At 48.0% G+C, this 26,496-nt stretch overlaps 12 protein-coding genes and 1 non-coding gene across 13 annotated transcripts; 7 read left to right on the top strand and 6 right to left on the bottom strand.

Moving 5' to 3' along the window:
* Positions 1-53: 53 nt before the first annotated feature.
* Positions 54-1,388, bottom strand: BDV37DRAFT_286840 (uncharacterized protein; the record flags this gene model as incomplete). The annotated part of the gene is made up of 4 exons (XM_032088008.1): positions 54-90; positions 166-905; positions 996-1,079; positions 1,173-1,388. The coding sequence occupies 4 exons, from the start codon at positions 1,386-1,388 to the stop codon at positions 54-56; spliced, it is 1,077 nt and encodes a 358-aa protein (XP_031937528.1).
* A 480-nt stretch (positions 1,389-1,868) lies between these two features.
* On the bottom strand, positions 1,869-3,579 carry BDV37DRAFT_274627 (alpha/beta hydrolase; the record flags this gene model as incomplete). Its single annotated transcript, XM_032085268.1, has 5 exons — positions 1,869-2,709; positions 2,773-2,869; positions 2,936-3,074; positions 3,198-3,385; positions 3,570-3,579. 5 exons carry the CDS (start codon positions 3,577-3,579, stop codon positions 1,869-1,871), a joined length of 1,275 nt encoding a protein of 424 aa, XP_031937527.1.
* A 1,737-nt stretch (positions 3,580-5,316) lies between these two features.
* On the top strand, positions 5,317-6,217 carry BDV37DRAFT_274626 (lignocellulolytic auxiliary activity family 11 protein; the record flags this gene model as incomplete). Its single annotated transcript, XM_032085267.1, has 3 exons — positions 5,317-5,337; positions 5,436-5,658; positions 5,715-6,217. 3 exons carry the CDS (start codon positions 5,317-5,319, stop codon positions 6,215-6,217), a joined length of 747 nt encoding a protein of 248 aa, XP_031937526.1.
* A 544-nt stretch (positions 6,218-6,761) lies between these two features.
* On the top strand, positions 6,762-8,929 carry BDV37DRAFT_211031 (alpha-keto acid decarboxylase family protein). Its single transcript, XM_032080010.1, has one exon. The coding sequence runs from the start codon at positions 6,884-6,886 to the stop codon at positions 8,633-8,635; it is 1,752 nt and encodes a 583-aa protein (XP_031937525.1). The 5' UTR covers positions 6,762-6,883; the 3' UTR covers positions 8,636-8,929.
* Position 8,930: 1 nt separating this feature from the next.
* On the top strand, positions 8,931-10,213 carry BDV37DRAFT_211032 (putative 2,3-diketo-5-methylthio-1-phosphopentane phosphatase). The gene is made up of 4 exons (XM_032080011.1): positions 8,931-9,111; positions 9,163-9,488; positions 9,547-9,975; positions 10,037-10,213. Exons 1-4 carry the CDS (start codon positions 9,075-9,077, stop codon positions 10,145-10,147), a joined length of 903 nt encoding a protein of 300 aa, XP_031937524.1. The 5' UTR covers positions 8,931-9,074; the 3' UTR covers positions 10,148-10,213.
* BDV37DRAFT_211033 (uncharacterized protein) lies at positions 10,214-10,656 on the bottom strand. The gene has a single exon (XM_032080012.1). The coding sequence runs from the start codon at positions 10,561-10,563 to the stop codon at positions 10,279-10,281; it is 285 nt and encodes a 94-aa protein (XP_031937523.1). The 5' UTR covers positions 10,564-10,656; the 3' UTR covers positions 10,214-10,278.
* BDV37DRAFT_211034 (uncharacterized protein) lies at positions 10,657-12,507 on the top strand. Its single transcript, XM_032080013.1, has 4 exons — positions 10,657-11,378; positions 11,438-11,804; positions 11,854-12,282; positions 12,335-12,507. The coding sequence occupies exons 1-4, from the start codon at positions 10,750-10,752 to the stop codon at positions 12,410-12,412; spliced, it is 1,503 nt and encodes a 500-aa protein (XP_031937522.1). The 5' UTR covers positions 10,657-10,749; the 3' UTR covers positions 12,413-12,507.
* Positions 12,508-12,728: 221 nt separating this feature from the next.
* Positions 12,729-13,504, top strand: BDV37DRAFT_211028 (EthD domain-containing protein). The gene has a single exon (XM_032080009.1). The coding sequence runs from the start codon at positions 12,902-12,904 to the stop codon at positions 13,292-13,294; it is 393 nt and encodes a 130-aa protein (XP_031937521.1). The 5' UTR covers positions 12,729-12,901; the 3' UTR covers positions 13,295-13,504.
* An 801-nt stretch (positions 13,505-14,305) lies between these two features.
* Positions 14,306-15,218, bottom strand: BDV37DRAFT_286833 (uncharacterized protein; the record flags this gene model as incomplete). Its single annotated transcript, XM_032088007.1, has 2 exons — positions 14,306-14,871; positions 14,951-15,218. The coding sequence occupies 2 exons, from the start codon at positions 15,216-15,218 to the stop codon at positions 14,306-14,308; spliced, it is 834 nt and encodes a 277-aa protein (XP_031937520.1).
* A 2,848-nt stretch (positions 15,219-18,066) lies between these two features.
* Positions 18,067-19,881, top strand: BDV37DRAFT_286832 (DUF3176 domain-containing protein; the record flags this gene model as incomplete). The annotated part of the gene is made up of 1 exon (XM_032088006.1): positions 18,067-19,881. One exon carries the CDS (start codon positions 18,067-18,069, stop codon positions 19,879-19,881), a length of 1,815 nt encoding a protein of 604 aa, XP_031937519.1.
* Positions 19,882-20,739: 858 nt separating this feature from the next.
* BDV37DRAFT_297110 (thiolase-like protein) lies at positions 20,740-22,155 on the bottom strand (the record flags this gene model as incomplete). The annotated part of the gene is made up of 3 exons (XM_032090257.1): positions 21,890-22,155; positions 21,187-21,830; positions 20,740-21,128 (listed from the first exon to the last, which is right to left on the bottom strand). Exons 1-3 carry the CDS (start codon positions 22,063-22,065, stop codon positions 20,740-20,742), a joined length of 1,209 nt encoding a protein of 402 aa, XP_031937518.1. The 5' UTR covers positions 22,066-22,155.
* Positions 22,156-23,707: 1,552 nt separating this feature from the next.
* On the top strand, positions 23,708-23,778 carry BDV37DRAFT_t189. Its single transcript has one exon. It is a non-coding gene; the product is annotated as a tRNA-Gly (tRNA).
* A 140-nt stretch (positions 23,779-23,918) lies between these two features.
* On the bottom strand, positions 23,919-26,076 carry BDV37DRAFT_297108 (amino acid/polyamine transporter I; the record flags this gene model as incomplete). The annotated part of the gene is made up of 4 exons (XM_032090256.1): positions 25,580-26,076; positions 25,223-25,490; positions 24,740-25,159; positions 23,919-24,679 (listed from the first exon to the last, which is right to left on the bottom strand). Exons 1-4 carry the CDS (start codon positions 25,718-25,720, stop codon positions 23,919-23,921), a joined length of 1,590 nt encoding a protein of 529 aa, XP_031937517.1. The 5' UTR covers positions 25,721-26,076.
* Positions 26,077-26,496: the final 420 nt, after the last annotated feature.

Here is a 26,496-nt window from a genome sequence, read left to right as displayed (position 1 = left end):
CACCAATAAATAAACGCAGTACTGCGATGTTTCCATGGCGTAGCAATTCCATCTCAGCGGACCCAAAATGCAAGCGCGATTATCGCGTATCTAAGCCAATATATCAGTCACAAACTATAGATAAGCTAAGCAGAATAGGAGGGGGGGGGAGGGGGGGAAACGTACAGCCCAATCAGCAGACTCCCATGAAGATACGTATACTTAGCGTCCTTCAAAACTTGGTTAACCACCAGAATAGCGAAAAACAGGACCAAGGTATGGAACGTCTCGAAAAAGAGCGTCATTGGCACCCCAATCAGCCACCCGAACATGACCAGGAACGGAATGGCAAAGAGTCCGATCTGCAAGATACTGCTGACAATGACGCTAATAGCGAAGTTTACATCACCGCCCCCGAACGAAGCGGCGATCACCGCCACGCCTTCGGGACAATTACTAGTGATGGGAATGAGAATAGTTGCAATGAAAGTTTTAGAGATTCGGGTGGCGGCCGATGTAGCGGGGACACTGGCAAGGAAGAAATGGGAGCAGATGACGATTGAAGTGCCTGCGGCGACAAGGGTGAGGACGGTTTTCGACAGGTCCAGCTTCTCTTTATTTTCACCTTGATCAGCTTCATCTTCCTGTGGGGCGTTTGGTTCTTGTTGAAATAGGTGGGCGTGCGTTCCCAATTGAAAGTAGAGATATCCGACATATAGCACCAGAAGCACAGTGGAAGTTCCACGGGAGAAACTCAGGACTTGATCTTCCAAGTCCACCGAGGTAAAGGTTGCATATAGAACGGAGGGTAGAATCAATCCCACAGCTGTGACAACCATCAAGGAGGACAAGGAACCCGTCTGAGCCATATTGAAATATAGTATGTGCTTGTTGTATGAGGCTGATATCAGACAGCCACCCATAATCTATACCATGTTTGTTAGTCACATAGTCCGCCGACGACATTGGACTTTCCAAAAAACGAATCCCTAAAAATAGAAGAAAAGGGTACCAACCAAAAGAATATCTGACAAAATACTCCCGATCATAACCGACTGAGCAAAATAGGTGTCTCCACTGGCGACGGCCAGAATCCCAGTCTACAAATAGGTGGGGTTAGCATGCTACTCATCCGCGCTACCGTAATAGGCAGTCAAGAATTTGCTCTGGGCAGATAAACGGGGAAAACACACGCTCAACTCAACCGCATTGCCAAAGGTCGCATTAATCAGTCCCCCGACCAAATCACCAAAATAATCGGATAGTGTGTCAGAAGCATCTGACACAATAGCGGAAAGCGGTAGAATTGCCAGAAAGTTGAAGACCGAAACCAGCACCGAGTTCCAGTTGAGAAGTGCTGCGATAACCCCGAGGGGAAGAAATACCAGCAGGCTGTGCACTGTGATCATAGCGTATCTCACCGTTGTTAGTGGCATGCGAAGAGAGTTGTGACGCGGAGTGCTGGGTATGTGGTGATGGATGTCTAAAGGGCGTTTCTTCGATATTTGATTGCCCTGCTGCAATTCATATGTTGTGAAAATCTGAGAAACAATGATACCAGGGGGGGGGAAAGAGTTGGTCTAGAAGGATAAATACAGTGAAGCTTTCGATATGGTAATTACGATACTGTACAGCATCGGTGGATGTATTGAAATGATCAACAATTCGATCCTCATCCATGATACTATTTTCGTATGTTTAGGCTGATGCCTGTTGGAGAGTTTGTGGTACACATCTACGTTAAGAAATCCATCTCATCCGTTTGTATTCTCTATAAAGCAGTATATAGAAAGCGACTATACTATTCCATGAGTAGTATAATCAATCAATCACCAGCGATAACCATCGTCTATTATATATATACAACCTACCACCGTGGCTTGAGTCGGCTACAGCTTGTCCCTTCGCTGCATCACCTTGGGCATCTGAATGGTTTCGAACCAATCTTCACCATACACAAGATGATCACGCCGAGTCATTAACGATTGTTTCTTGTTCCATGCAAGCTCTGACTCTCTGTACTTTCCCATCTCCTGGACCAGCCACGCTGCACAACAACTGGCGGTCTGGTTTACGTCCTCGAATGGGAAAAGATGACCGCGCTCTGGGAGGAGAATTTCTTTAACCTGGCCATGGGAGATACCACCACTACCCCCGACCCCCACACCGCAGGCCCTCATGGCCTCGCGGAGGTTGTCAATGCCAAGAAATGTTTTCGCTCCCAGAATCCAGAGCACAGAGGGCCTCAAATGGTGGATTTTTGAGAATATGCCGCGAGGTTCAGGGCGATAGATAATTGTGTTAACGTTCGTAGGATCCATATCCGGATGGACAGAGCGATCAATCTGAGTTTTCTCGTCTGCCGTACGAGCCGAGAAATTAGGACGGTACATGCCTGCAACTTCCTGGTACTTCGTTGTGGTGAGAGTCACCGGTGGCTCGGAATGATCTGCGCCCTCTGGGATGGTGGGATACAGTGCGGTGGGGAGGTCACGGAAACCGAACTTGACCATTAGGTCGAAGCAGCGACGGTCCCAGTGCTGCCATGTCTTTGCATGAGCCGATGCCGCTGCTTTTCTGTTTGGCCAAATGTCGGGTCGCCAAAGCGCATAGTTGACGGCGCCGGGCGGGTCAATACCGATCCCCCTCTGGGCCGCTCTGGGCATGATGGCGGGATCGAGAAAGACAAGGGTCGTAAACAGGCGCGGGTGCATGAGTGCAAGGTTGGCGCTGAGCAGCGACACTGACTTTTAGCTTTTGTGATCATTATAGTATGAAAGAAGGCGTCGGTACAGGATATTCCCCCCAAAACTATGACCGATTCCAACAAGAGGCCGTGGCATCTGGTTGCGGAAGTGATTGATCATCAGAAGTAAATCGCGGGCAGAATCTACCCACGAATCTAGTTATGGAACTTAGTACGGCCGTGGGGGATTTCAAGGGATCAACAACTTACAGTCAAGGCTGATTTTGTCTTCATTGATCACACCACTCATGCCCATGTTTGGGGCATCTGCCATCCATATGCTTCGAATATGGACACCATTCTGTTTTAACCGGTGATAGATCTCATCCCAGAGGGGCTCATAGAGTTCCTGTTTGTGACATTCTTATTAGAAAGCATGCTCTTGACCCGTGCAATTATCAATATTTAGGCAGGCTCAAGGCTACGGAGCCCGGGTTCCTCCATCACTATAATTCTATAGGGCCATCCATACCTTGGGGTAACCACAAGCATGAGTTGCGATCACAGTGATGGCATCGGTGGGTATGGTATGGCCTTGATCCAGGGGCGTGTATTGTTTGACATGCAATGATAGGACCTCTTCCTGACTTCTAGCAGTGCTCCCGGGATATTCCCGGATATGGCCTGCCGGCGCAGTATGTTCCGTGACTTTGAAGATATCTGTGGACATTACGAAGCCTTATGGATCTGTGAATATTCACTAAGGTATAATGAAGTGCGAGATGGAAGGAACTCAATTGCTTCCCAACAGCTTCTTCTACGTAGTTGCGCTGACAATGAAATGACAGATCACATAAAAATTGAAAAGGCGGCTCAGGAATGACAAGGATCCACATAGTCGCACACACCGCCATGTGAGCACTCTACTAAAGACATGGTATGTCCATTATTAAGAGGTGATCTTTCAACATGTGCGGCATGGTAAGGCCCGATTGTCCAAGGAGGTTGAATCGACATTGAACTGTAGCACATTTCCATATGAAGCTCATTTTTGCATATCTGAGTTCAAGATAAACCTGGGAGATCTGTCACTCGAAGTGTAAATCCTGGAGATATGGCATTCCAGCTATGCAAGGGATAGAATGATTTCGTGGCCCGGGCTTCAGTCAAGATGTCGTGAGACCCAATTAACGAGACAGGAAGCCGCTATAGCCGTGTTTCGATTCAATGATAGAGATAATGAGAATAGACCACTTCTGAAATTTATAAGCTGCTATCCTTTGTAGAAAGACAGTAGACATAACGTGATCAGATAATTTCGATGTGATGCTATCATGTCTAGAAGTATATCCAAGTATTTCGAGGAGAGTCCCGTGATCAACGACCGTCCGGTGTTGACTAAGCTGATGCTGGCCTATTCAGGACTAGTCGCGTCTTTTCAGCATTCTCCATCCCTCCGACAGGTTGCGCTCCTGTTGCTTCGGTGATGGTGCCAAATGTCAAGCTTTCGCCGACTTACGGCAAAACGCTTGGAGGCTCTCAATTTGCATCACGGGGATGCTTTCAAAAGCAGGAGCATTGGTAGAATCGCCCAATCTCCAGTATTCCCAATTCTGCTGCGGAGTAAACCGCTACTACTCCAAGAGTTCAGCCTTTGAGGGAACAAGCAGAACCATCGACTGGAAACAGCCACTATCACCCGATTATTATATTTAATTTGCTTTTGCTCGAATGGATTCTACGACTGAATTCCATAATATGAGCAGGAGGGTTCCACGGTGCCACCCTGTATCTCACCCCGCACTAATCTTTCAAAGGTACCTGACGAAGATCCAAACACATCCATGGTCTGCCATGCGATAGCTAGCAAGTCCGGCAGTGTAACATTATAATGGCACTGTGGTACAATCAGGAACAGGCCCTCGCCCTTCGTTAATCTCCCGGCAATTCAATTAAGATTAATCACCACTGCCAAGCACAACTAAAACCCCAACAATAGTATTGCATGACCTAATGGCTACAGGGAGCCAATACGATGTATCCATTTCATTGGTCCTGAGGCCGATAAAATCTGCAGGACCCCGCGAATTACCGATATCTGGACTTTTCTACTAGCTTCCGCTTCTCGCAAACCGGATTGGTTCTCCAACGAGCGCTTCGCTGCATTGTTCATCACAAGTCAAAGTATATACCGGAGAACAATGGCCATGAGAGGGCATATCACTGCTCTTTCTAGATGGCTTCAAATTGCTGAATTGTCACCGTTACTTACACTATGTACCCTTGATAGGTGTGAATAATGTTAGGTATGCTGGACTAACTGAGAGTTTCACACTGTGCACCGTCGGAGACTCGGAGAACGGTAGTTAGGTAATGAAACGCCCAACCAAAAAAGTGAGGATCTCCGACCAAATTTGTCCGTTATTGGTACTCTATAGCAATGTTATTCCACACCCCCTAGATTCACACTGGCGCTAAGTGGGGGACGTTGTGGCATGAGTATGATTCAAGGGCGATCGGGCCCCGGCTGATTCTGTCACAGTACACTGCACACCCACTTGAATGTTCCGATAACTCAGGCCATGGTAGTGAATGCACCCTCGTCGAAGAGAATACCGAAACCGAGCCATGTAACTCCAGTTGACTGCAACATGACAGGTCCATATGGCGCCGTTAGCACTTCACGATACATCTAGCTGAGCGAAGGCTCACCGGGGAACAGAAGGTATAAATATGGGCTGCAGGACGGCTATCGACTCAGACGAGACAGCATCATCATCATCATCGCACAAACGCAGCTATTGACATCGTGTATAACAATCTTGCAAAAACGACCATGCACTTCAACGCCATTTTTAGCGTCCTTCTGTCTTGTGGCCTGGCAGCAGCACACATGCAAATGAGCTGGCCTTATCCCCTGCGCAGCCCACTTGACCCTCAGAACAAAGGGTCCGACAAGGACTATGACATGTCCAACCCCCTCGACTCGTCCGGTACGGCATTCCTCTAACTTCACTATACATCAGAATGGAATGTTTACATAACCTAGGTGCCAATTTCCCTTGCAAGGGTTATCACAAGAACACCCCCTGGCGCGCAACCGTGGAATACAAGGCTGGCGAGTCATATAACATGAGTGTGACCGGCGCCGCAACACACAGTGGTGGATCCTGCCAGCTGTCTCTAAGTTACGACGAAGGGAAGACCTTTAAGGTCATCAAGTCCATGGTGGGGGGATGCCCGCTCGATTTCAAGTACGACTTCGACATGCCAAGCGATGTGGTCAATGGCCATGCTCTGTTTGCTTGGTCCTGGTTTAACCTGGTGGGCAATCGGGAGATGTACATGAATTGCGCGGATGTTGAGATTAGCGGAGGGAGCGGCAGCAGGGAATCGTTTGAAAACGATTATCCGGATATGTTCGTGGCCAATGTTGGAAATGGCTGTTCTACGGTGGAAGGAAAGCACACGGTGTTTGCGCATCCGGGAAAGCAGGTTACCTATGCGGGTGGTCTTGATGCATCCTCACCTCCATTCCCCATATGCTCTTGAAATCACAACCAATCGATGTTACACCTTTGTACGTGATAGTACATATTGTGAGTATCGGCAAGGCGGGACTATGCTGGACTATGGTTGCCAAGTGTTGAAATAAGGAACAGTTGATTTGAACATACATGGTACAATTCTGTTCCCATGAGCTCTTTCTTCTCTTGTTACATCTCCGAATGGAGTATATTCTTATTGAGAGGTGGATCCCGTGAGTGACAGAACCGCGGATGTAGTGAGAAATGGCTAAGTACCAAGTAAAAAGATCCGAGAGCTACGCGCCGTTTCAAGCGACATGATCGCCACCAATCACGGATCGATCGCATGTTGACAAGTTGCTTAGTGCTAACTTAGTAGTTGGAGTTAGTCGCACTAGCAGTGGTACTCCTGGGCAGGATGCAATCGCGGCGTGGGCAACAAGTCACTATCTAGATACGCTGTCATGTGATGGGATCTGACTGGACCCTTCCGCCGAGAACAACCGCTTAAGGCCGGCTGGGGGCGGACGTGAATACCGATTAAGTAAACTGGATCTCATCCCCGCAAACCTAGATAAGCATATATAAACCTTACAGAACCTCGTTATCAACTTTCCATCTTTACTCCTCCTCGACCATTCCCTTGATTTATAGTTACGGACTTCGATTTTCCCAACAGTATAGCGCTACAATGACTCAAAGCTCGACCTCCAAGGGAACAATAAAGGTTGCGGACTATCTGTTCGCCCGACTCTGCCAGCTCGGCATCCAGTCTATTTTTGGGGTTCCGGGGGACTACAACCTCAGACTACTGGATTTCGTGGAGCCATCCGGGTTGCACTGGGTTGGGACCTGCAACGAGCTGAACGGCGCATACGCGGCAGATGGATATGCCAGGATCAACGGCCTGGGAGCCTTGATCACCACGTTTGGTGTCGGCGAGCTCTCCGCCATCAACGGAATCGCAGGCGCGTATGCGGAAAAGGCTCCGGTCATTCACATTGTCGGTACGCCATCGCGTGTGTTACAGGATGCCCGCACCTTAGTCCACCATACCTTCGCCGATGGGGAATATAACCGATTTGCGGCAATGCACGCCCAAGTCACGGTTGCTCAAGCGAACCTCATTGACCCTCGCACAGCGGCAGAACAGATCGATTGGGCACTGCAGCAGTGCCTGGTCCATAGCCGGCCGGTCTACATCCAAGTCCCGGATGATATGGTTGACGTCATGATCTCGGCGTCGAACCTCGAAACAAAAAGGATCGAATTGCCTGCTACCCCGAGTCCCAAACACGAGACGTCCGTTTTGACAACCGTGCTGGAGCGTATTTACTCTGCTAAGCGCCCAATGATATTTGTGGACGGGGAAAGCAGGGCTCTGAACATCCTCCCTCAGGTTGATGAACTAATTAAAACTACCCATTGGCCGACGTGGACGTCCGCCTATGGGAAAGGTCTGGTTAATGAGCAATTAAATAATGTCTACGGTTTCTACGGTGGAAACTACGGTGCCGAGCAAGAAAAAGCATATTTTGACTCGGCTGATCTAGTCCTCGTGCTCGGGCCTCACTACAGCAACACTAATACGCAAGGCTTTGCCACAATCCCCAAGCAAGAAGTATCGATCTCCTTCTCGGACACCACCATCCAAATTGGAAAAGAGCTTCATAGGGACTTTTCAATCAAACAATTCCTCACTCAGTTGTTGGAAAGTCTAGATCATAGTCGCATTCCTAAAATCAATGAAGCACCCCCTAAACGCAAGGGGGACCTAAGCCAGATCAAAAAGTCCGATCTCATCACACAAGATGATTTCTACCGTTTTGTCGACCGACTCTTCCGCGAGGGAGATATCGTGGCTACGGAAACAGGGACAGCCTCTTATGGTGGACGTAAATTCACTCTCCCCCCTAATACACGGATGTTTTGTGCAGTGACATGGCTGTCGATCGGGTACATGCTTCCGGCCTGTTTCGGTGCTGCTCTCGCGCAGCAAGAAACGAACAATTTTAAACCTTCCAACGGCGCTAGTACTGGTAAAGGTCGACTGTTCCTATTTATCGGAGATGGCAGTCTACAGATGACAGTACAGGAGATAAGCTCGATCATTCGCGAGAAACTTGATGTCACCATTTTTGTTATTAATAACGCCGGATATACTATCGAACGGGCAATCCATGGCCGAAACCAGGCATACAACGATATTGCCCCCTGGAGACATCTGGAAGCGCTTAGCTTCTTTGGCGGCAGTGAAGAAGACGCCGCCAAGAACACTTTCAGCGCAAGAACCTTTGGAGAATTAGAAGAAGTGCTGTACTCGGACCGGATCCAGAAAGGCAATGGGCTTAGAATTGTTGAGGTTCACATGGGTCGGGAGGACTGCCAAGATCTCCTGCGAACCCTTATGGACAATCAGATCGCACAAGACGCAAAGCAATAAAGTTATAGTAGGGAGTAAGATTACTAGGTACTAGATTAGACTAGAAATCCGTTCCAAATTCTTACATGATCTTAACTGCATGACATCATTGCATCATACACTAGCCACCGTGGCTGATCTCGGGCTTATCAGCCCGGACCAACGTTAATCCAGGGAATTCTCTTAGGCGAAGGAAGGGCCCAGGTCCAGCAGATCCACAAAACCCGCCAGAGACAGCGACATTATAGGCCATTGACGATGTAACAGGAACCGAGTCCACTTTCACAAGTATCCTCTACGTCATGGGCCAGATCTGATTCTGTAATCCGGTTTGGGGTCGCCACGGCCATGAAGAAAACTACTTATTGCAGGCATTTCATTTCATCCGGCCCTGGTTCCACCAATTGTCGCCATTTACACATCACCATTGGAGTTCTTCTTGAATCAAGCGCAAGTCACCATGGCCAACCCAACGCGAAAGATTGTCTGTTTCTCAGGTATAGGAATCCTATACCCCATGTGCTATGGCGTGCGCTAATCCCCTTTAGACTTCGACGGCACGATTTTCATGCAAGACACGGGCCATGTTCTTTTCGATAACTTGGGATGCGGCGAGAAGCGCCGTCAGATACTCGACGAGCAGATCAAGTCCGGTGAACGATCATTCCGGGAAGTCTCCGAGGAGATGTGGGGGTCGTTGCGGGTTCCTTTTGAGGATGGGTTTGAAGTAATGAAAAAGGAACTGGAGATTGACCAGGGCTTTGAGGAGTTTCACCAATTCTGCATTGACAACGGCATCATATTCAACGTGATCAGTGCTGGATTGAAGCCCATTTTGCGGAAAGTGCTAGACACTTTCTTGGGCGAGGAAGAAGTATGGCACACGATCGCTATCATCTTTTTTTGGGCTGTGAATGTTAATATTCTCGCAGTCATCACGGATCGGCATTGTCGCAAATGACGCACAGATCAAACCTGACGGCTCAGAATGGAAGCCGATCTGGCGACACGAAACCGAACTCGGCCACGATAAGGCTCTTTCTGTGAAGGAGGGCCGTGTGCAGGCCGAAGAATTGAGCGATGAGAACGAGGTCCCTCTCATCATTTTCATCGGCGACGGAGTCTCCGATCTGGCGGCCGCCCGGGAAGCCGATGTGCTGTTTGCCCGGAAGGGACTCCGATTGGAGGAGTACTGCATTGAGCACCAGATCCCCTACATCGGCTTCGATAGTTTTACCGACGTGAAGAAAGAGGTGGAGAAGATTATGAAGGAGGATCAGGAGAAGACTGGAGGCGTGGGTAAACCGGCTCGGTTTAACCCCCGCGCCAACATGTGGAGACGGGTCTCCAGCAAGCAAGCAGTACGTTGCGACTTGCCAGTGATATCGGGGATTGGGGCATTTACTGACCGCCTGACTGCAGGTTCCCAAGTTTGTCGCCGCGACCCCATCGAAAGAAGAGAAGATGTTCCTTTGGCCGGAGAATTTCTCTCAGTATCAACCGCAGCCAGTTCCGGAAAACATGGCTTCTTAGAGCGCGCTTTCAACCCAGCATTGCCTCACGTGGTGTATGCAGTATAGATATAGAAACCTGAAGGTCGAGGAAGGTTATGACCCTTACATTTCAGGCGCAGTGTACATAGGAAAGACTTACGTTTAATATTGTCAGACTAGGCGGAATAGAAATGCTTCCCAGGAATCGCAAGTGATGTTCCATGCGTACATCCAAGAGTTACGCACTACATACTTCATAAAAACGCACTGCTCGGCAAATGCGAAAAGACTCAGCCTCAGCAACGCCCAAGGTCGAGACGTACCTTCATGGCTGATGGCCAGAACCGAACTGTATGCCAAATGTAGATTAGCGCTTAGTATCCACAAGCACAGCCCCCGAAACCCACACACTAAGATTGAAGAACGAGGCTTATGTTGGATCAGTCCAATGGCCATCCGTTTCGTCCTTCCAAGGTTGACGAATTGGTTTCCTCGTTCGGTAAACTGCGAGTTATCGCAGAGTGAGATGCGGTATAAAATCTGAAGAACAGCTGTGGTTTCTCTGTTCTACCCTTCTTGTTGATTCACATCGAAAAGCGTATCATATCTGTGACCCATTTATTTATACAAGATAGTCATATCATGCTTCGCGGAAAGGCTATCAAAGGTGTCGCAGCCGGAATTGGTCTAGCATCCGAAGGTATTACAGCATACAAGGCAAACCGACACGAGAAGAAGGCTCAAAGCCCTGACGGGGCAGAGACCAATAATGCCAACGCAACGACAACCGAAGACGACTTCGCTCGCCACGAAAGGGCAGTCGAGGAGCAACACGAAGAAGACTGGGAACTCGACGAAATACAGGATGAATTAAATAGAACCTCGGAGACAGACAAAGCTGCCACAGATCGAACCCCCGAGCAGCTAGCCGAGACGTTCCTGCAAAACTATCCACAGCCACCACCATATACGCCGACATCTAACCCAAGACTCCCATATCCGGTGGTTCTTCCGCAGCGACGGCCCAAATCGCGGAAGCGAGGATTCATCAGAGCGTATGCACCTGCACTGGAGGACTTCGGAATTGACCAGGCTATGTTTCTTGATTTCTTGGAAACGTCCAATCGTGCCTGTCAGGCGACTCCGTGGTTACACGCCATCAACCTGGCAGGAATCGGCACTATGTTTTTGCCTAGTGCGATTGGGATAGCGGTTAGTATTGCAATCCAGCTGACCACTGATGTTGCGATAGCGATGGACGAAAGAAGAAAGTATGTCTTCTGTTGATTACATTGGCGCTGTACGAGGAGATGTCGCTAACTAAGTACAGAACGAATTCATACTTTGACAAGATCAATGAAGAAATGTTCCGCCCACGTGGTCTCTATTGTCTCCTCATGACATGGAAGCCAGAGTCCTCGTCGACGATCACCAGCTTTGATCTCAACTCAACAGTTGCCACGTCGCTTGACCGTGGTGGGTCAGGGACGTTCAATAAGGTGAAACACATATTCAAGTCCTCGCACGGCAACACCTACGGAGATATGCCATTCCCAGAAACCGCCCCTCTCATCTTCCCAGATCTCGACGAGTTAGCTGCACAGGGTGTTGATGGAGAGGCCAAAATAAAGAATGCGAAGTCGTCACGCCGAGAATTTGTAGCAGATTATCTTGATCGGAGGTCACAGGCTCAATTCGTAGGTTCATCTCATGACAATCTAGAACGCGTTCTAACGATAATACCAGGAAATGGAACATCCCGACAATGCTCTGAATAAGGCGCCAAAGCCGCAATTCACTTCCCGCTATGCCGATCCCAGTCATCCAGCGAGTAGTGGATCGGCTCTTGGACTGATCACTGGGGGATATATTACCGGCGATCAACTTAGAGACCTTCGGGGCGGTCGGCGACGAGACAGGTTGGGCCGAGGCCAGGCATATGAACCACGGGGTACACGAGATCGTCCCATTGGGCCAGTGGGAGCTCTAGCGGCTACTGTGCGCTCTGTTAGAGCTGGGCGGTCGTCGGTTGAGCCTCACCAAGATTCTGGGGAAGGGCCTCACGATGAAGAATATCGTAGACGATCTGGCGGCCGAGAGGGTTCTCGTAACCCGCGTGAACGGCTGCAAAACCGAGGGGGTCCCATTGGCGGTATCCAGAAATTCCTGAAGAGTGTAAGTTAATGGGCACCAGCTCGCAGGTACAATTACTAATACGGGGATTTAGAACGTTCTGTACATGATGATCGTCAACCTACCGTCAGAAGAAGAGATGGCGCAGGCCCGAGCCGCCTTGAGGTCGTAGGGCATACATGGATGAGAACTATTGTCTTGGGCTATTTATAGGAGCTATGATGCTAGTTTAGTCATGTTTAGTATACAATAATGAATTGTATGGCAAGCATCCCATAAGGTTTCTGTGCACGTGTCTGAGCGATGGCGTGAGTAGGGCAGTACGTCATCGCTGTCCAAAGTGACTTCCCAAGCCCTAATCCTAGATCCCAAGCAAAGACTCTTCGCAGCTCATTGGTAGAATGTGCTGAGAATGTTGTATATATATACTAGTAGTATACCAAGCGATGCTGGATTGGCCAGGGCGTTTATGAACCATGCTAGCAATTCTGCCCCCCACCTGGCTGGTCGAGGCCAGACTTACGAATATTTACGAGTACTAAATACTTGATTACCCCTCCGAGATCCATATTTCACTCTTATTCACTCTCAACATAACAACCCTACTCCAAACCAATCCAAACACCTCCCCCAAAAAATAAAAATAAATAAACCCACCAAAATGGTCTACAAAGCCCTCCTATATGTAACCCGCAAAAGCGGCACCACCCCCGCCGAATTCCGAGCCCACTACGAAACCGTGCACATACCACTCATCCAAAAGCTAACAGGCGCCGACTTCCCTCTCTCCCACAGACGTGTCTATCCGGCACGCCCTGTGCCCGGCGAAGACAACAGCTTCCCGGCGACGGTGCTGATTGGCGCACAGGAGGATTTCACCTTCGATGTGGTTGTGGAGGTGACGTTTAGGGATGAGGCGGCGTGTAAGGTCTTCACTGCGCGGAGACAGGAGCCTGGGACGAAGGAATTGGTGGATGCTGATGAGGAGAAGTTTTTGGATCCGACGAAGTTCAAGGCGGTGGTGTTGGGGGAGGTTCAGGAGACGACTAGTTAATGTATTGCTCTGGTTTATATAGGAGGGAATTTGATGGTTATCACAATGGCTACATTGGGGTAAGGGGTATTAAGGACAGAGTTCAATGCATTTAATACCGGTGCGGAATCCGCCTTGCCCGTCGGAAGACCGATGATCAAGCTAGCGGTGCAAAAGTACCGGCTCCAGCTAGGATCCAAGTTAGCGCTGTTGGCTTGTAACTTGTTTCCCGAATGGTCCCCATCATCACTTGGAAGCTTCTCTCCTGAAAAGTCTCGAGATAACCCCTTACTGGCCAGGTCATGATGCTGTGACAACCTTGGAATTCAACACGCACCAGATTCCTGGGTCTGCTACATATCACGGCATATCTTCTCTTCCTGCAGGCAGTCGAGCTCACCTCGGTTACGCTCTGCTACACACCCGACGGCACAATCTCGAATGATGTACCTTGTAATACAACGGCCTCGGTCAGCGTCTGCTGTTAGGACGGATTTATCTGCACATCGAACCTACTCTACCAGCCCCAGAATCTGCCACCGCAGGAGCTGGACTCCCAAGATCCGCGGGTACTGGCAGAGCGGCAAGGGACGACTGGTCATTAATAGGGATACACAAGGAATATTACGGATCTGGAATCCATTCCAGGGAATGACATTTTCCAAAATTCATAGTGACTATAGTTGCCACGTTCGCGGGTTACATCATGGTTCTTATGTATGCCAATGAGCTCGAAAGAACTTGTGATCTTAGCGAGAAGAATAACAGCAGCCGATCGGTGACCCGTACTTGCGGTTGGCTGCGGAATAGTACAGCGAACTTATCGAAATATCTGTAGCGGAAAGTAAGTTAGTAGCTCAGTCGGTATATAATATTATGCTATACAGATCCGTAGGAAATCTAAAAGATGTATGTACAAGTGTTTATAACAGAATATCATCGCAGAAAAGGTATGTCAGGTAAAATTATAGCACACAAGGGTCATGAATCATTGAATATTCCCGGTATGTTTGAGACAAGTCAATGTGCTGGCTAGTGTGAACGGTCCGGTAATTCCGAACGCCACTCTGTGACCTCCGATCCAGGTAACTCTTTAGGTGGTGCTGGTGGGAGAGGAGGCTGGGTCCAAGGTGGTGGCATATGCGCAAAGGTTGGTTGTGTCACTGGTATCGACCTCTTTCGCGACTGAGACTGGCGATATTTCAGCCAGGTAAGCACCGCAAGCAGTGCAATCGCAGGGACCCCGATGCCCACTCCAACACCAAGTCCTACTTTGGCGGACGGATCGAGGCCAGATTGAGAGGACGACGATGCTTGGGGGGTCTCGGTGGCTGAGGTCTCGGTCGGAGCAGAAGATGTGGTGCTTGTTGTCGACGAGCTTGTTGATTGTAGTTCGGTAGACGTTGCTGTATACGAAGTCGACGTGCTCGTGGAACGCGGTTTGTCGGTTATATTAAAATAATTCGATGTCAGTCTGAAGCCAGGACTGGTCGGATTGGCGTTGATCCAGAAAAAGAAGATCGGCGAGTCTTCAATGCTGGCGCCGTACGTTTGTACCTTCCAGGTGAAATTTGTGACCCCAATGTCTTCAACCTGAGCTTCATATTTCATCTTCATGTCAGTGCGACTCAGCCCCCTTGCAAGGAGAACCATGAACAGCAAGACAGGAAAACTTACTATAGATATTCCCCAAACTTGCTGCCATTTCCTTACCAAGCGATTGATGCCAAATAGAGATGTTGAATGTAGTCCAGGTCGTCACCCAGGAGATCACTTGCTGCTCCCCCAGGACCCAGACGGGATTTTCAGCTGAATTGGCGGCCGGCGGATTGATAAATCTGTTGTTACTTGTCCCATCTCCCTGGCCGACAACTATCTCTGTCCCGCATAGTAGAATGATTAGACATATGCGCAAAAATGCGCTGGGGAGCCTACGACCGTTCATGGTGGCTCACAGGAGCGGAGAGAGTGAGAAGGAAGATAGTTCGCGTGATAAACCGGCGAGAGAGGGGATTGAATGCCTAGGCGCTTCGAGTCTTGTCAGCTCCTAGGTGTAATCGTGCGGTCTGTTTGGGAATAACCGCCCCCAAACTAGCACCTGCAGGGTGACTGCATTAGTGGTGTTGAAGATTGTCTTAGGAGAGGACTCGGTGTCAGTCTAGGGCTCAGATGATTGGTGATGGTTCGCTGCTAAGGGGATAGCCAAGCCGCCGGCCTACGGGCTAGTCCGCGCAAGCGCCGCCGTCGAGAATGGATGGTCAATTGAACCCTATCAGAATGAGTTTAAGAAGACCCCTGCATTTTAGTTAATAAACAAGAGATAAGCGATGTTTCAGACGCACGATGTATAGCCTTCCTAATTGGAAAGTCCACTGCATCCCGCCAATCATAGCGTGCGTGCTTGACGGGATGTCGATTGCCATGCTTTTCGACGGAGGGATAAAGAAAACCTGGTCATAGAAAAGAGTCCTGGGAATCGTGGCAATCGTACGCCGGATATTAGTACATTATACTGCCCCATCGAGCCACCCGAGGTTTCTGTCTTCGACTAACCTTCGAAACTGGATACCCAGCGCCTTCGAGGCCAAGGCAGCCTCGCCATGAAGTCTTCGGACTCGTACATTTGCTGGAAACATAGCGAGCCATCTCAGCCACTAATTCTAGCAATACCGGCTGAGCCCCACGTAATACAGAGGGCCACTCGCCGGTATCAACAAAAGGGTCCAAGAAGCTTTTCGGCCCCAAAATAAATGGCCATATCCAAGAGCACATACTCCTTCAGGTTAGTTCATCAAGTGAGTATTGCTAGCAGCAACGACAGGTGGGTCTCAATATTAGGGATTTCTCGATGACAGGTGAATCAAGCCTGGTCGGCACTTTATTCCACAGTAACGAAGTCATGAAAGATCCGAGCTTTCGTCTTCCGGCGAGTGAGGCATTCCATCTCTAGATTGAACACCAAGAAACAGGACCAAACACTTGAAGCTGCCATTTCAGATTAAACAAAAATCCGCGTTGTCGCCCAAGATGAGCCTAGTGGATATTCGGTCTCTCACAATTGTATAGCTGTACAAGCTCATGAATGGTTCTTGATCTCAGGACATAGGTCACATATTTGTAGACCATATATCTGGATTGTATTCATCCTTGCCAGACACGTACCAAACTCTTGCCTGTAGCAGAATTGGATACACACTATCGGAGAGCCTTGACGTGGACATTGTCAGGGAACCTCCATCCATGGGCTCCAGGCGAAACTGCAATCTGTACTACATACTCCAACTATCTCATTCTGCACTAGATGTACATAACCCCGTGTGTTTGGCAATAGTCTATCCCGACATACCGAGTATTTGGAGGCGACCAATACAAAATGCGAATTGTACAGATTAGAAGAAGTACTTGTACTAAAAGCCAGTTCAACAACTGGGCCATCTTAATGTCGTTGACCATATTCTAGCCAGAAACATCGGCGCACAAAATCTTTTGAGAAGGTGATAAGCGACTGGTCCAGAGCGGTCTTTGAGGTACCTCGGTGACACAGGCGGTTTAGACACTCTAGCAGCGGGGTTTGTTATACTAGGGTACAGGATGAAGTCATTCCCCTTTATTGTAATTGATACTGAGCCCAACGCACGCCTCCCAGACTCGATGTTGATTTCCATATTTCCTGGGTAAATAGGTAGTTCTCTTTTGACTAAGTCAGCTTTCCCTATGGCAGAACCCTGTTCTGAGTGATGAGGATGGATGGGATTCTCTATCACAGCCAATAGTCCGACATGGGAGGATGCCACCATGCTGTTTTCAACTAGCAGACACACCTCCAGGCTACTAGGGTAGGGCTAGGCAGGGTCTTACGGACGCCAACTATATTAGCCAACCGGCGCACGAATTGAAATTAGGTGACAAGGGATCTACCTCCCTGCTTCCTATTAGCGCCCGTATTCTACCAGGTCTCGAACGAATTATGTCTCCAACTCGGTCCACCATCGAGGAACGCTTGATACACATGGTGCTTGCCGCTGAACGTAGAGGGTTGCATATGTGTCTCGGGGCATATGACTAGTGGATTCGCCATCTCTATGTCGTTTGTCGGTCAGTCACCTTATCCCGTTTTCGTTGAACAATCTGCGTTAGAGTCCATCAGCCGCAATAACACGGTGACAACGGCTATAAATATCGTTGGTGGATTTGTTGCTGACTTCCAGGTTGCCTGGCGGAAGTAGGATACCCTGTTGCACTACATGAGACCACGTCCAAGCGGATAGGATATTTCCGTATTTCCTGTGCAACTAACATAAAGCTCCCAGAGAATTATGCCCTAAGCTGAGGACGACCTGACACGTAAGGGCCATTGTCTTGACAGCTCGCTTTGATGCTTTCAGAGTGCTAAAACAATGGTCACGGAAGAAAATATAGGCTTTGACATGTAATTATTGCTCCGCACATATTCATCGAGGTATTCCAAATTAACAGCAACAATTCAACTTTGCAAGAGTGTGCCAAAAGTATCTCCACTGCCCATAAGCCACCCCTGACAAATCCTGAGTTTTTAGTTCTACAGATCCTCTTTACTGAACTGAGATATGTTGTGCGATATACTGCAAGGCTCGACAACAGATAATTCCTCGAACGCGGGTGTTGAACAGGTGTGACATAGTTGCAAGCCTCGTCATAGCGGGGGCTCAAATAAGAGGAATGACTTGCGCCATAGCTAAATACAGAGTCCGACGCACTTTTACATCCTCCATCCACCACTTGCAGAGCTACGAGAATCACTTATTGAGGAACTGATGGATCCAAAACCAAGTCAGCATGTGTCAGAGGTGGAAAGCCCAGATTCAACTGATCGATTGCTGCCTGAGGAGCAGAGCTTGCAGCAGAACAAGTTCCAGCGCCATTTAAACACCTGGAATGCACTTCTCACTGACACATGGTTTCCTGAAACTGTCGCAATGATATTTAGCGTTGCGTGTTTTGTTGCTATTATTGCTCTTGTCAAAGCGTTTGAAGGGAAGCCAGCGCCAGTTTTCTCGCGCGTGGTGACACTGAACGCCGTTGTCTCAGTATTAGGGACAGCATCCAAATGCTCCCTTCTTTATGTGGTGAGCCAGTCTATTAGTCAATGGAAATGGGTATTGTTGAAGACCGAAAGGCGGCAACTACGTTGTATTCAAACCATTGATGATGCTAGCCGCGGACCTTGGGGCTCCATCACACTTCTGACCCATGAACGGTGCTCTGTTCTCTGGATTGGAGCAGCAATCATGGTGTTCACACTGGCGCTCGATTTTTCGGTTCAGCAAATCATAAGGCATTCGACTGAAAATGTGCAGAGCCCCACTGGCTATGCGGTGGCTAAGCAAGCGCTCAGCATTGACCCTGCGTGGTACGATAAAAGATTTCGCAATGCTGCGCACGCTGGGTTGTGGTACAATTATGACCCAATCCCAAGCTGTTCATCTGGAAACTGCACTTGGGACAGATTCACCTCCATCGGCTTCTGCAGCAAATGCGAGGACATGACGTCTGTTGCGAAAATAGAAAACTGTACTTACAACATACAAGACCGAGATCCCGTTCAAATGGTTCCGTGCAATGTTTCCCTCCCTTCCGGTATATGGTCGGCAGAACCCATATATACGAGACCGGGTGGTGCCATGTATTTACCAAAAGATATAATATGGCAAGTTGCATGGTTCACCACTGGTATTGACGATCCTGTGGAGAGTAAAGCCATGGTCTTCGCACACGCTGAGTTGGATGTTGATAAAAGGATCAACGACACCATTCCTCTCCCCGAAGGAAGGCTCAAAATCAAACGGGTAATGAAATGTGCCATATCGTTTTGTGCTCGAGATTACAAAATTACTGTTTCACACGGTGCTCCTGCAATTACCCTCACCAATCCGGATTGGGGGCGCATGTACCCTTTCTTTGATGAACAGAAGACTAGTCGCTCTCAACAGGGGTGCTGGACACCAAACCGAGCTTTGGGGAAAACGTCAATCCGAGACCAAGAGGCTAATCTACCTAAACCTACCAGAGGTTCTAAAGATTCGGTCTGCCACAACTTCCTAGACCTTGTGGAGAAGTTCGGCAATTTGATGAGAGTCTTCTCTGGTGTAACTCACTGGGAATGGTACCAGCCCGTAGGATCAAACTGGACACTCAAAGATATCGGAAATCCAGATTCAGCTATTCGATATGTCACCTCGAGAATATTAGAGGTTGGTGTTGGGGAAGCGGCGAAAAATGTTGCTGCCTCTTTGACTAACGATATTCTGGACAATAGCACCGATACTGTAAACGGCACTGCGTTCGTTACTGAAGACCATATATACTTTAATTGGGTGTGGAGTATTTTCCCCACGTTGGTTCTTACTGCTGGTGTGGTATTCTATATAGCAACAGTATGGGCCAGTCAGCTTGAAGGGGTTTGCGTGTGGAAGGCATCTATATTGCCCGTGTTATACAATGGAACTGAACGAAGTGTATCGAATGGTCATCACGACCTGACAACTGTCAGCAAGATGAGCTCTGTGTCTCAATTGACCGATGTTCAACTGCAGCCATCGGATTCGACAGGAAGTATGGTATTACGATAATTCAATTCAATCCGATCGATAGTCCGTGAAGCCACCATTTAACGGAGGCCTAGCGTCCTTTGCAAGGCTGATAGCAGCGTGTTGGGTTGAAAGTATTATGCATACCACTCTCCTTTATCCAAAGTTTGGAACAATGCAGTGAGGAAGCAAGATATGACTGCAGATCAGCTTGTCGTGCCTCAATACGATGTGTTATTCTTGCATTATCAGCCTAGGATCAACTCTCATACATATGAAGCCATTTGAAAGTCAAATTTTCTTTTTCAAGTTATCAGACCCTCTCGGGCCACGCCGCTTGATAATATTTCGGTTTTACAACAACTTCAGTGTGAAACCGATCAACATATCACATAGAAATCGTACTATTGATCGTTCAGAGTACATATTCGACTGCTTAAATATGGACGTAATGAAATAGAACAGGGTTCACAAGTTCTGATCATCATAAATTATATCCCTGGATCAAGCAAGTTCAGCATTCGGTAGACTCCACGGGAGATATACTGCAAGGTGCAGCTCTAAGCACTCGATATCGGATCTTCGACTACGTCACCATGTTTTTCAATAATGGCTTGATCCTTTTATTTTATATAAAAGCGTTATATACTACTAAGGTTCTCACCCACTTTGACTTGTTGGATCTGGATTTTGAGCAAGATTACCTGCTAGATCACAGTCTTTGCTTAACCAAGTCTGGAAATGAGGATTATGTTCTTCGTTGCACTAGGGTCCGCTTGTAGAATGTCAGAAGACGCAGTCTTCCCTAGCTTAGTGTGGGTTAGGGGAAGAATATCCCAAAATCCACATAATCTGCCCCATCAAAAGTTTCAAGATACCATGATTCAAGCAAACTCCTAGTTAAGCCGGCCGGGCCATGACCGCCATTTCCATGGTAATACCGGGTCCAAAAGCTGCGACAATCACTTTGTCTCGTCCAGATTCGGAGGTGTCTTGTTCCTTTGCAAGCTCGTTAATCACGCTGATTACTGTGCTCGAGCTGGTGTTTCCCCTCAATCGGTAAACATCATAGGTCTTTCGCAGGTGGTGTTTAGTGATACCTAGGGCACTCTGTGCGAGGACGGCGATGCTGTAACCTCCCGGATGTAAGGCCCAGTCGTATGAAGAAGGATCAAAATTAGATTTGTCAGAACATAATGAGGGGGTAGACGCTATAAGGTCCTGAAACCCGGAAGGAAGCGCCGCTGAAGTCTGTCCGGGGACATCCTTCGTTATCACTGGATTGTACCCTGCAGGCATGTTAGCTAGCATTCACTTTTGAGTAGAATGAGACTATCAGTTGCGTACCAGTAGGGCGGATGTTGAACTGGAGGCTGGAAACAGAATCCTCCAGTAGAGTAGTACGAGAGTTAAGAATATTCCAAAGAGGAGCTCGCTCAAAGGGTTTCGTGCAAATCCCATTGCTCAGCACCATAGCACTAGCGCCATCACCGAAGACCGCCATTGCAACGTTTGCCTTTTGGGTTTTGACAATATCCTCGAGTATAGAACGGAAAAAGATTGTACAAATTTCGCATGCAACAACAAGCGCTCTTCCTGGCCTCCCTTGAAAGGCCGCTCCAAGAAGCAGTTCGTTTGCCGTGCGCAGAGCAGAGACACCACCTGCGCAGCCAACGCCATGAAGCAGAGTGCGTTGCACATTTCTGTGGAGACCTAGTCTCTCACAGATCAAGTAATCCAGCCCTGGATTGGCTGTATTCGTACATGTAGCCACAACGAGATGGGTGATATCCTTTAAAGAACCATTCCAGTCCGCAAGTGCTTTCCTCGCTGCCTCCTCTGCGACTGGGACACCATATTTTCTGAACAGGGCATCGCAGTCAGCAACATCTGGTAGCTTTGGGTCAGTCCAGAAGGGATCATCCAACGGCACGGCGGTATAGCGGTACTGTATTCTTGATTTTTCATTGATGTGCAAGGTCTTTCGTATGCTGGTTATGCAATATCAGTACCCACAGTTCCATCTAGTACATCGGCATAATCCTCTTACGCTGCATCGTTGGGATCATGCACTGCTGAGATTAGCTCCTCAAGTTCGTCGGATGGGAACTCATAAGAAGGATAATGGGCACCCGTTCCAACAACAGAGACAACACGCTTTGATAAGGGAACATCATTGTTGATTCTGAGCTCCAGCGGAGGAGTACCATTTAATAGGGGCTCCATGATGCCTTGGTCCGGGACGAAACCTGGGTGTAAACGGTTTTAGGACCAGATATTCTTCGCAATGAGGTACAAAGTAGGTGTCCTGGTTTTATTGAAAGCTGTTGAAAGGAGTATTCGCGTATGCTGCGTTGAATACTCTTTTATAGTCGACCAAACTATATGATTCCTAATATGTTATCACAGAGGCAATATTTGGTATTGGTTAGTAATCGGGGCCTAAAACGAAAGGGTCGAAATTGAGGGTAAATGAAAGTATGGGTCTTCTATCTAGTGGCCCACGCGGCTTATATACTGCGCGCGGCTTATATGACTAGTGGATAGGCAGACCACTATCAGCTTGGCCAATCTCGTATAGATATATGATCTACTCTGGAGTAGGTCGTTTTAGTATCTAGCCGGATTCGGCGGTTGATAAAGGGTTATTTGTCTATAGTAGCCGAACCTATACCAAGTCATGTATATCGTAAAACTGACAAGGCACGACGGAGGCGTCTTCCTGGCATTTGGCGATGGTCAATATGGTCACTCATTCATGTATCTTGTTGACTAATCCCCCCCCTTCGTACGTATAACTTGTCCCCAATATTATTGTTGTTTTATAGCTAGCGCACAATTTAAGTCATAGCTCTCAGTCCAGGCACTGAGCATCAGAAAAATTCCCGAGACACCACAGCAGACTGCCCAAACAATGGGTATACTGTCAGTGTGCGCTTTCTTCAGCTCTATTTTGTCAGCCCCATGATTCTGGAATGCAAGACAGCCAATGGCAACTCCAGTGACCTGGCCCAGAGCTAGTAAAACGCTAAACAGCCCCACTGCGATTGCCGAGCGGTGGTGGAGACCTGAATGGCATAGCCGAGTACTAGGAAAAGTATCCTTATCCCAATTTCCATGTTGCGCTTCCGGAATATCCATGTAGCTATTGTAGTGCACACTTTGGCAAGCAGAGAATATCCATGCCCAAAGTAGTGAGAACCATCCCTGCCAGATGGCCCATAGATGTTTCGCTGTGGTTATAATCAGAAATCCAACCACTAACGCTCATGGGGCTGCCGGCAAGGTCCCGGGGCAGAGAGCGATACAGGAAATAGCAGGTGTGCGTTCCTTCATTGTTTTATAGTATAACAGAAGATAGTAAAGAAGACACCATAGCACATGCCCTTTCAGTAAGCTCCCGGGGAAGGGGACTTCTACGCCGGCGCTGACGAGCCTACGCCAAGAATGGAGAGGAAGTTTGGTAGCGATCATCTCAATACATGTCGTTATTGTATCAGGAATGCGGTAGAGATTTTGTCGGTGTTAGATCACTGACATCCCCCGCCGAGCTACGAGATATGGATCTATAGATTAGTACTAGCACAAAACATACAATATGCGGGAAATATATATGCGTCCATGCATTGGCGCTTTGACTCTTCGGCTACAAGTAAATATGGCTGGTCCAGGCTGCAATACCTTAACTGTGACTGAATCTGCATGCAGATGAGTTGGTGTAAGGCTAGCTACATCCGGAATGTCTCACTACAAGGTTAAGTTATGATGTTGATCCTTCTAAAGTATAGCACTCAGTTACAGTTGATAGCAGTCACTTTTTTAACATAGCCTTATGATATTAAATATAGAGAGCTTTTATCAATAACTAGCATCATTGGTCTAGTGGTAGAATTCATCGTTGCCATCGATGAGGCCCGTGTTCGATTCACGGATGATGCACGTCTTTTTTTCATTTTTTTCTTTCTCTCCACCTTATCTACCCTATCTCGGTCACGATTAGAATCAAAGAACAGTTTTATTGGTCTTTCGTTACGCAGTATTTTGTTTTTTTAAATAATTATATGACAAGGTGGAAACCATTATTGATTTCGAAGGGTCCGACTAACAGGCGCCTGGTATACCTTCCGAGCATGCAGGACATACTGCATGATGGCAAAGAGAGTCACTGCGCCCACCATTAGAACTGACCAGTTCATGGTTTTGGGCACAACATCTCTGGTCGTCGGGAAAAAGGTGAAGAGGATTTGGAAAGCAAGGAAGATCAGGGATACCATGTTGATAGCTGGGCCATACGGGCCTAAAGAGAACCGAGGACTAGGCGATGTTCTGGACTGCAAGCGTGCTATAAAGAAACAGCCAATGGCAATGATATAGGTCGTCAACATAGACGCGATCGCCAATGAGGCAATCGCATTGAAAGCCGCAGTGGAGCCAATATTGATCAGGCTCAATAGCACGGTCACCAATGTGGAAGATAGAATAGCCCAGATAGGCGTCTTCGACTGGGGATGGACATAGGCGAAAGTGCTCGAGAAAGGAAGTGCTTTGTCTCGGGCAAAGGCAAAGATCTGGCGTGAGGTGGTCGCTAGGATGCCCAAAGCACTGCAGACTTCCATAACCAAGATAATGCATGCGAGGCCTACCGCCATATTAGATGACCCGGTCGCATTCTCAAAAGCCGTGATGAAGGGAAAGCCGCTGGGCGCTTTTAGCACTGAGTCTATGTCGCCCATTGTGAAGAGGAAAGTAATGAGCATAACGAATCCAAGTGTGCCATTGACCAGGGCAGTCGAGATCATACACCATGGAACAATCCTGGAAGCATCCTGGACCTCCTCCGCTAGCAGGAGAACATCATTAGCTGCGTGATGTTGTAACGAAAGTGGGCATGAATACCTACCCATATGCGTCGCTGCATCTGGCCCCGTGAAAGAGAATATCGGGGTCAGTTGGCCGACCAGACAGGCCAATCCAATATTCGGCCACCCGCCCATGTTAGTAAAAGTCTGAAAAACCTCAGTGCTGCTGGCTCTGTCGGCTTTAACCCACAAGGGAATCAGCACCACAAAGAATCCACAGATATGAACGAACAGCAAGAAACGCTCTAGATTGGCGAGCCAATGAGTACCCCACCCATTGAGGGCGGTTGCTATCACCGCAATTGCAATAGCTAAAAGCGTGCCATGCCATCTTTCAAATGTGTATATATAGCCTGCCGTTGGGACAGAGTATACAGTGACCAACAAACCCTGAATCAAGGTGCCGGCGAGAAAGCATACACTGGCGAACGCTGCCTGCCAGCCCAACACTGCGAGCCATCCTGATGAGGATACGCAGAGGTTAGTCTAGCGCCTATCGCCCTACAGGGATTGTACCACCGTACCTGTGATATAACTTAAGAACCTTTGACAGGAAGGAGGAGCGTACTCACTGACCCAGTGGTACTGACCTCCCGCCGTAGGAGCTCTCGACGCGATCTCTGCTAAGGACACGACAGAGGCGAAAAAGCCGATAAAAGTGCCAATATAAACGTAAACCATCCCGGCTCGTCCGCCATTTATGAGACCATAATTGCTGGTGAGCAGAATTGACTCCCAAGTTGCCATTAACGTACAGTTAAAACCGAGGATAGATACAAACCGAAAATTTCTCTGGGGCATAGAATCAGTCTAATCGGTCTGTTTATTTACCGAATGCATGTCACAATAGAAATATGATAGGCTCTATCATTACTACTAACCTTTAATTGTTGCGTCTTGCCCAGTCGCTGCATGTCCAGATCATCTTGTGTGGTGTTTGCCATAGAGAGCTTCTCATTTGAGGCCGGTGGTTGAGCGTCACCGACCCTGACTTCCGACACACGCTTAACTGACGTACCCATCTCTAGACAGCTTACAGAGCATTATATCAAAACAGATATATCCAGAATGATGGTGAAGCCCCGAAGCTGTTACCGTCAACGTGGCGGGAAAAGAACATTTCAACGTGGGTGAGACGCAAGGGGGACAAGTTGGGACTCGGAAAGCGAACACAGCCTCAGCCTAGTCAGCACAGAAGGGTAGGATAACAAGGATATAGCAAGGATATGACAAGGATATATCTGAAGTTGCTCTACGTTAATTGCTGTGCAAAACCTGACAGATTGCGCGTTATTACTGTGACGCCGCGTTTCTCAAGCACCTAATTCCATGTGATAATAACATAAACCATAAGCATATACGAGTTGACTGGGTCAAGAACATATACATATATGGGGAAGATGAAATAGCACGCCTTTGCACACCGAAATGAGCCGGGGATTTTCTTCCGAATTTTACACGCACTGACCACCTCGTATGTGACGCTTTAGTCACCAAAAAAACAAAAAAAAAACCTAATCACATAGCCTCGGCTTGTTAGGAGCTGACAGAGTCAATCCGGACCGATCATACTCCCTTTTCGTGAAGCTATACATTTCACCCCTGTCATGGCTTTTGGGAAATAAAATGACATGTATACTAGACAGTCCGATTAACGGGAATATATATCTATACACTAACCTTAAGCTTTCTGCCCTTCAAGTTCATGATCAATCGATAAACCTCACCAGTATATCGCTTCTTCAGTGGAGAATTACAAGCTTCGAATAGATATGTAGAACTAATTGAGACTTAATTA

The sequence above is a fragment of the Aspergillus pseudonomiae genome, assembly GCF_009193645.1.
Source record: "Aspergillus pseudonomiae strain CBS 119388 unplaced genomic scaffold BDV37scaffold_82, whole genome shotgun sequence".
Classification (NCBI taxonomy): domain Eukaryota; kingdom Fungi; phylum Ascomycota; class Eurotiomycetes; order Eurotiales; family Aspergillaceae; genus Aspergillus; species Aspergillus pseudonomiae.
Note: the sequence above shows the minus strand (reverse complement) of the source record. Positions and strands in the feature narration are given on the sequence as shown.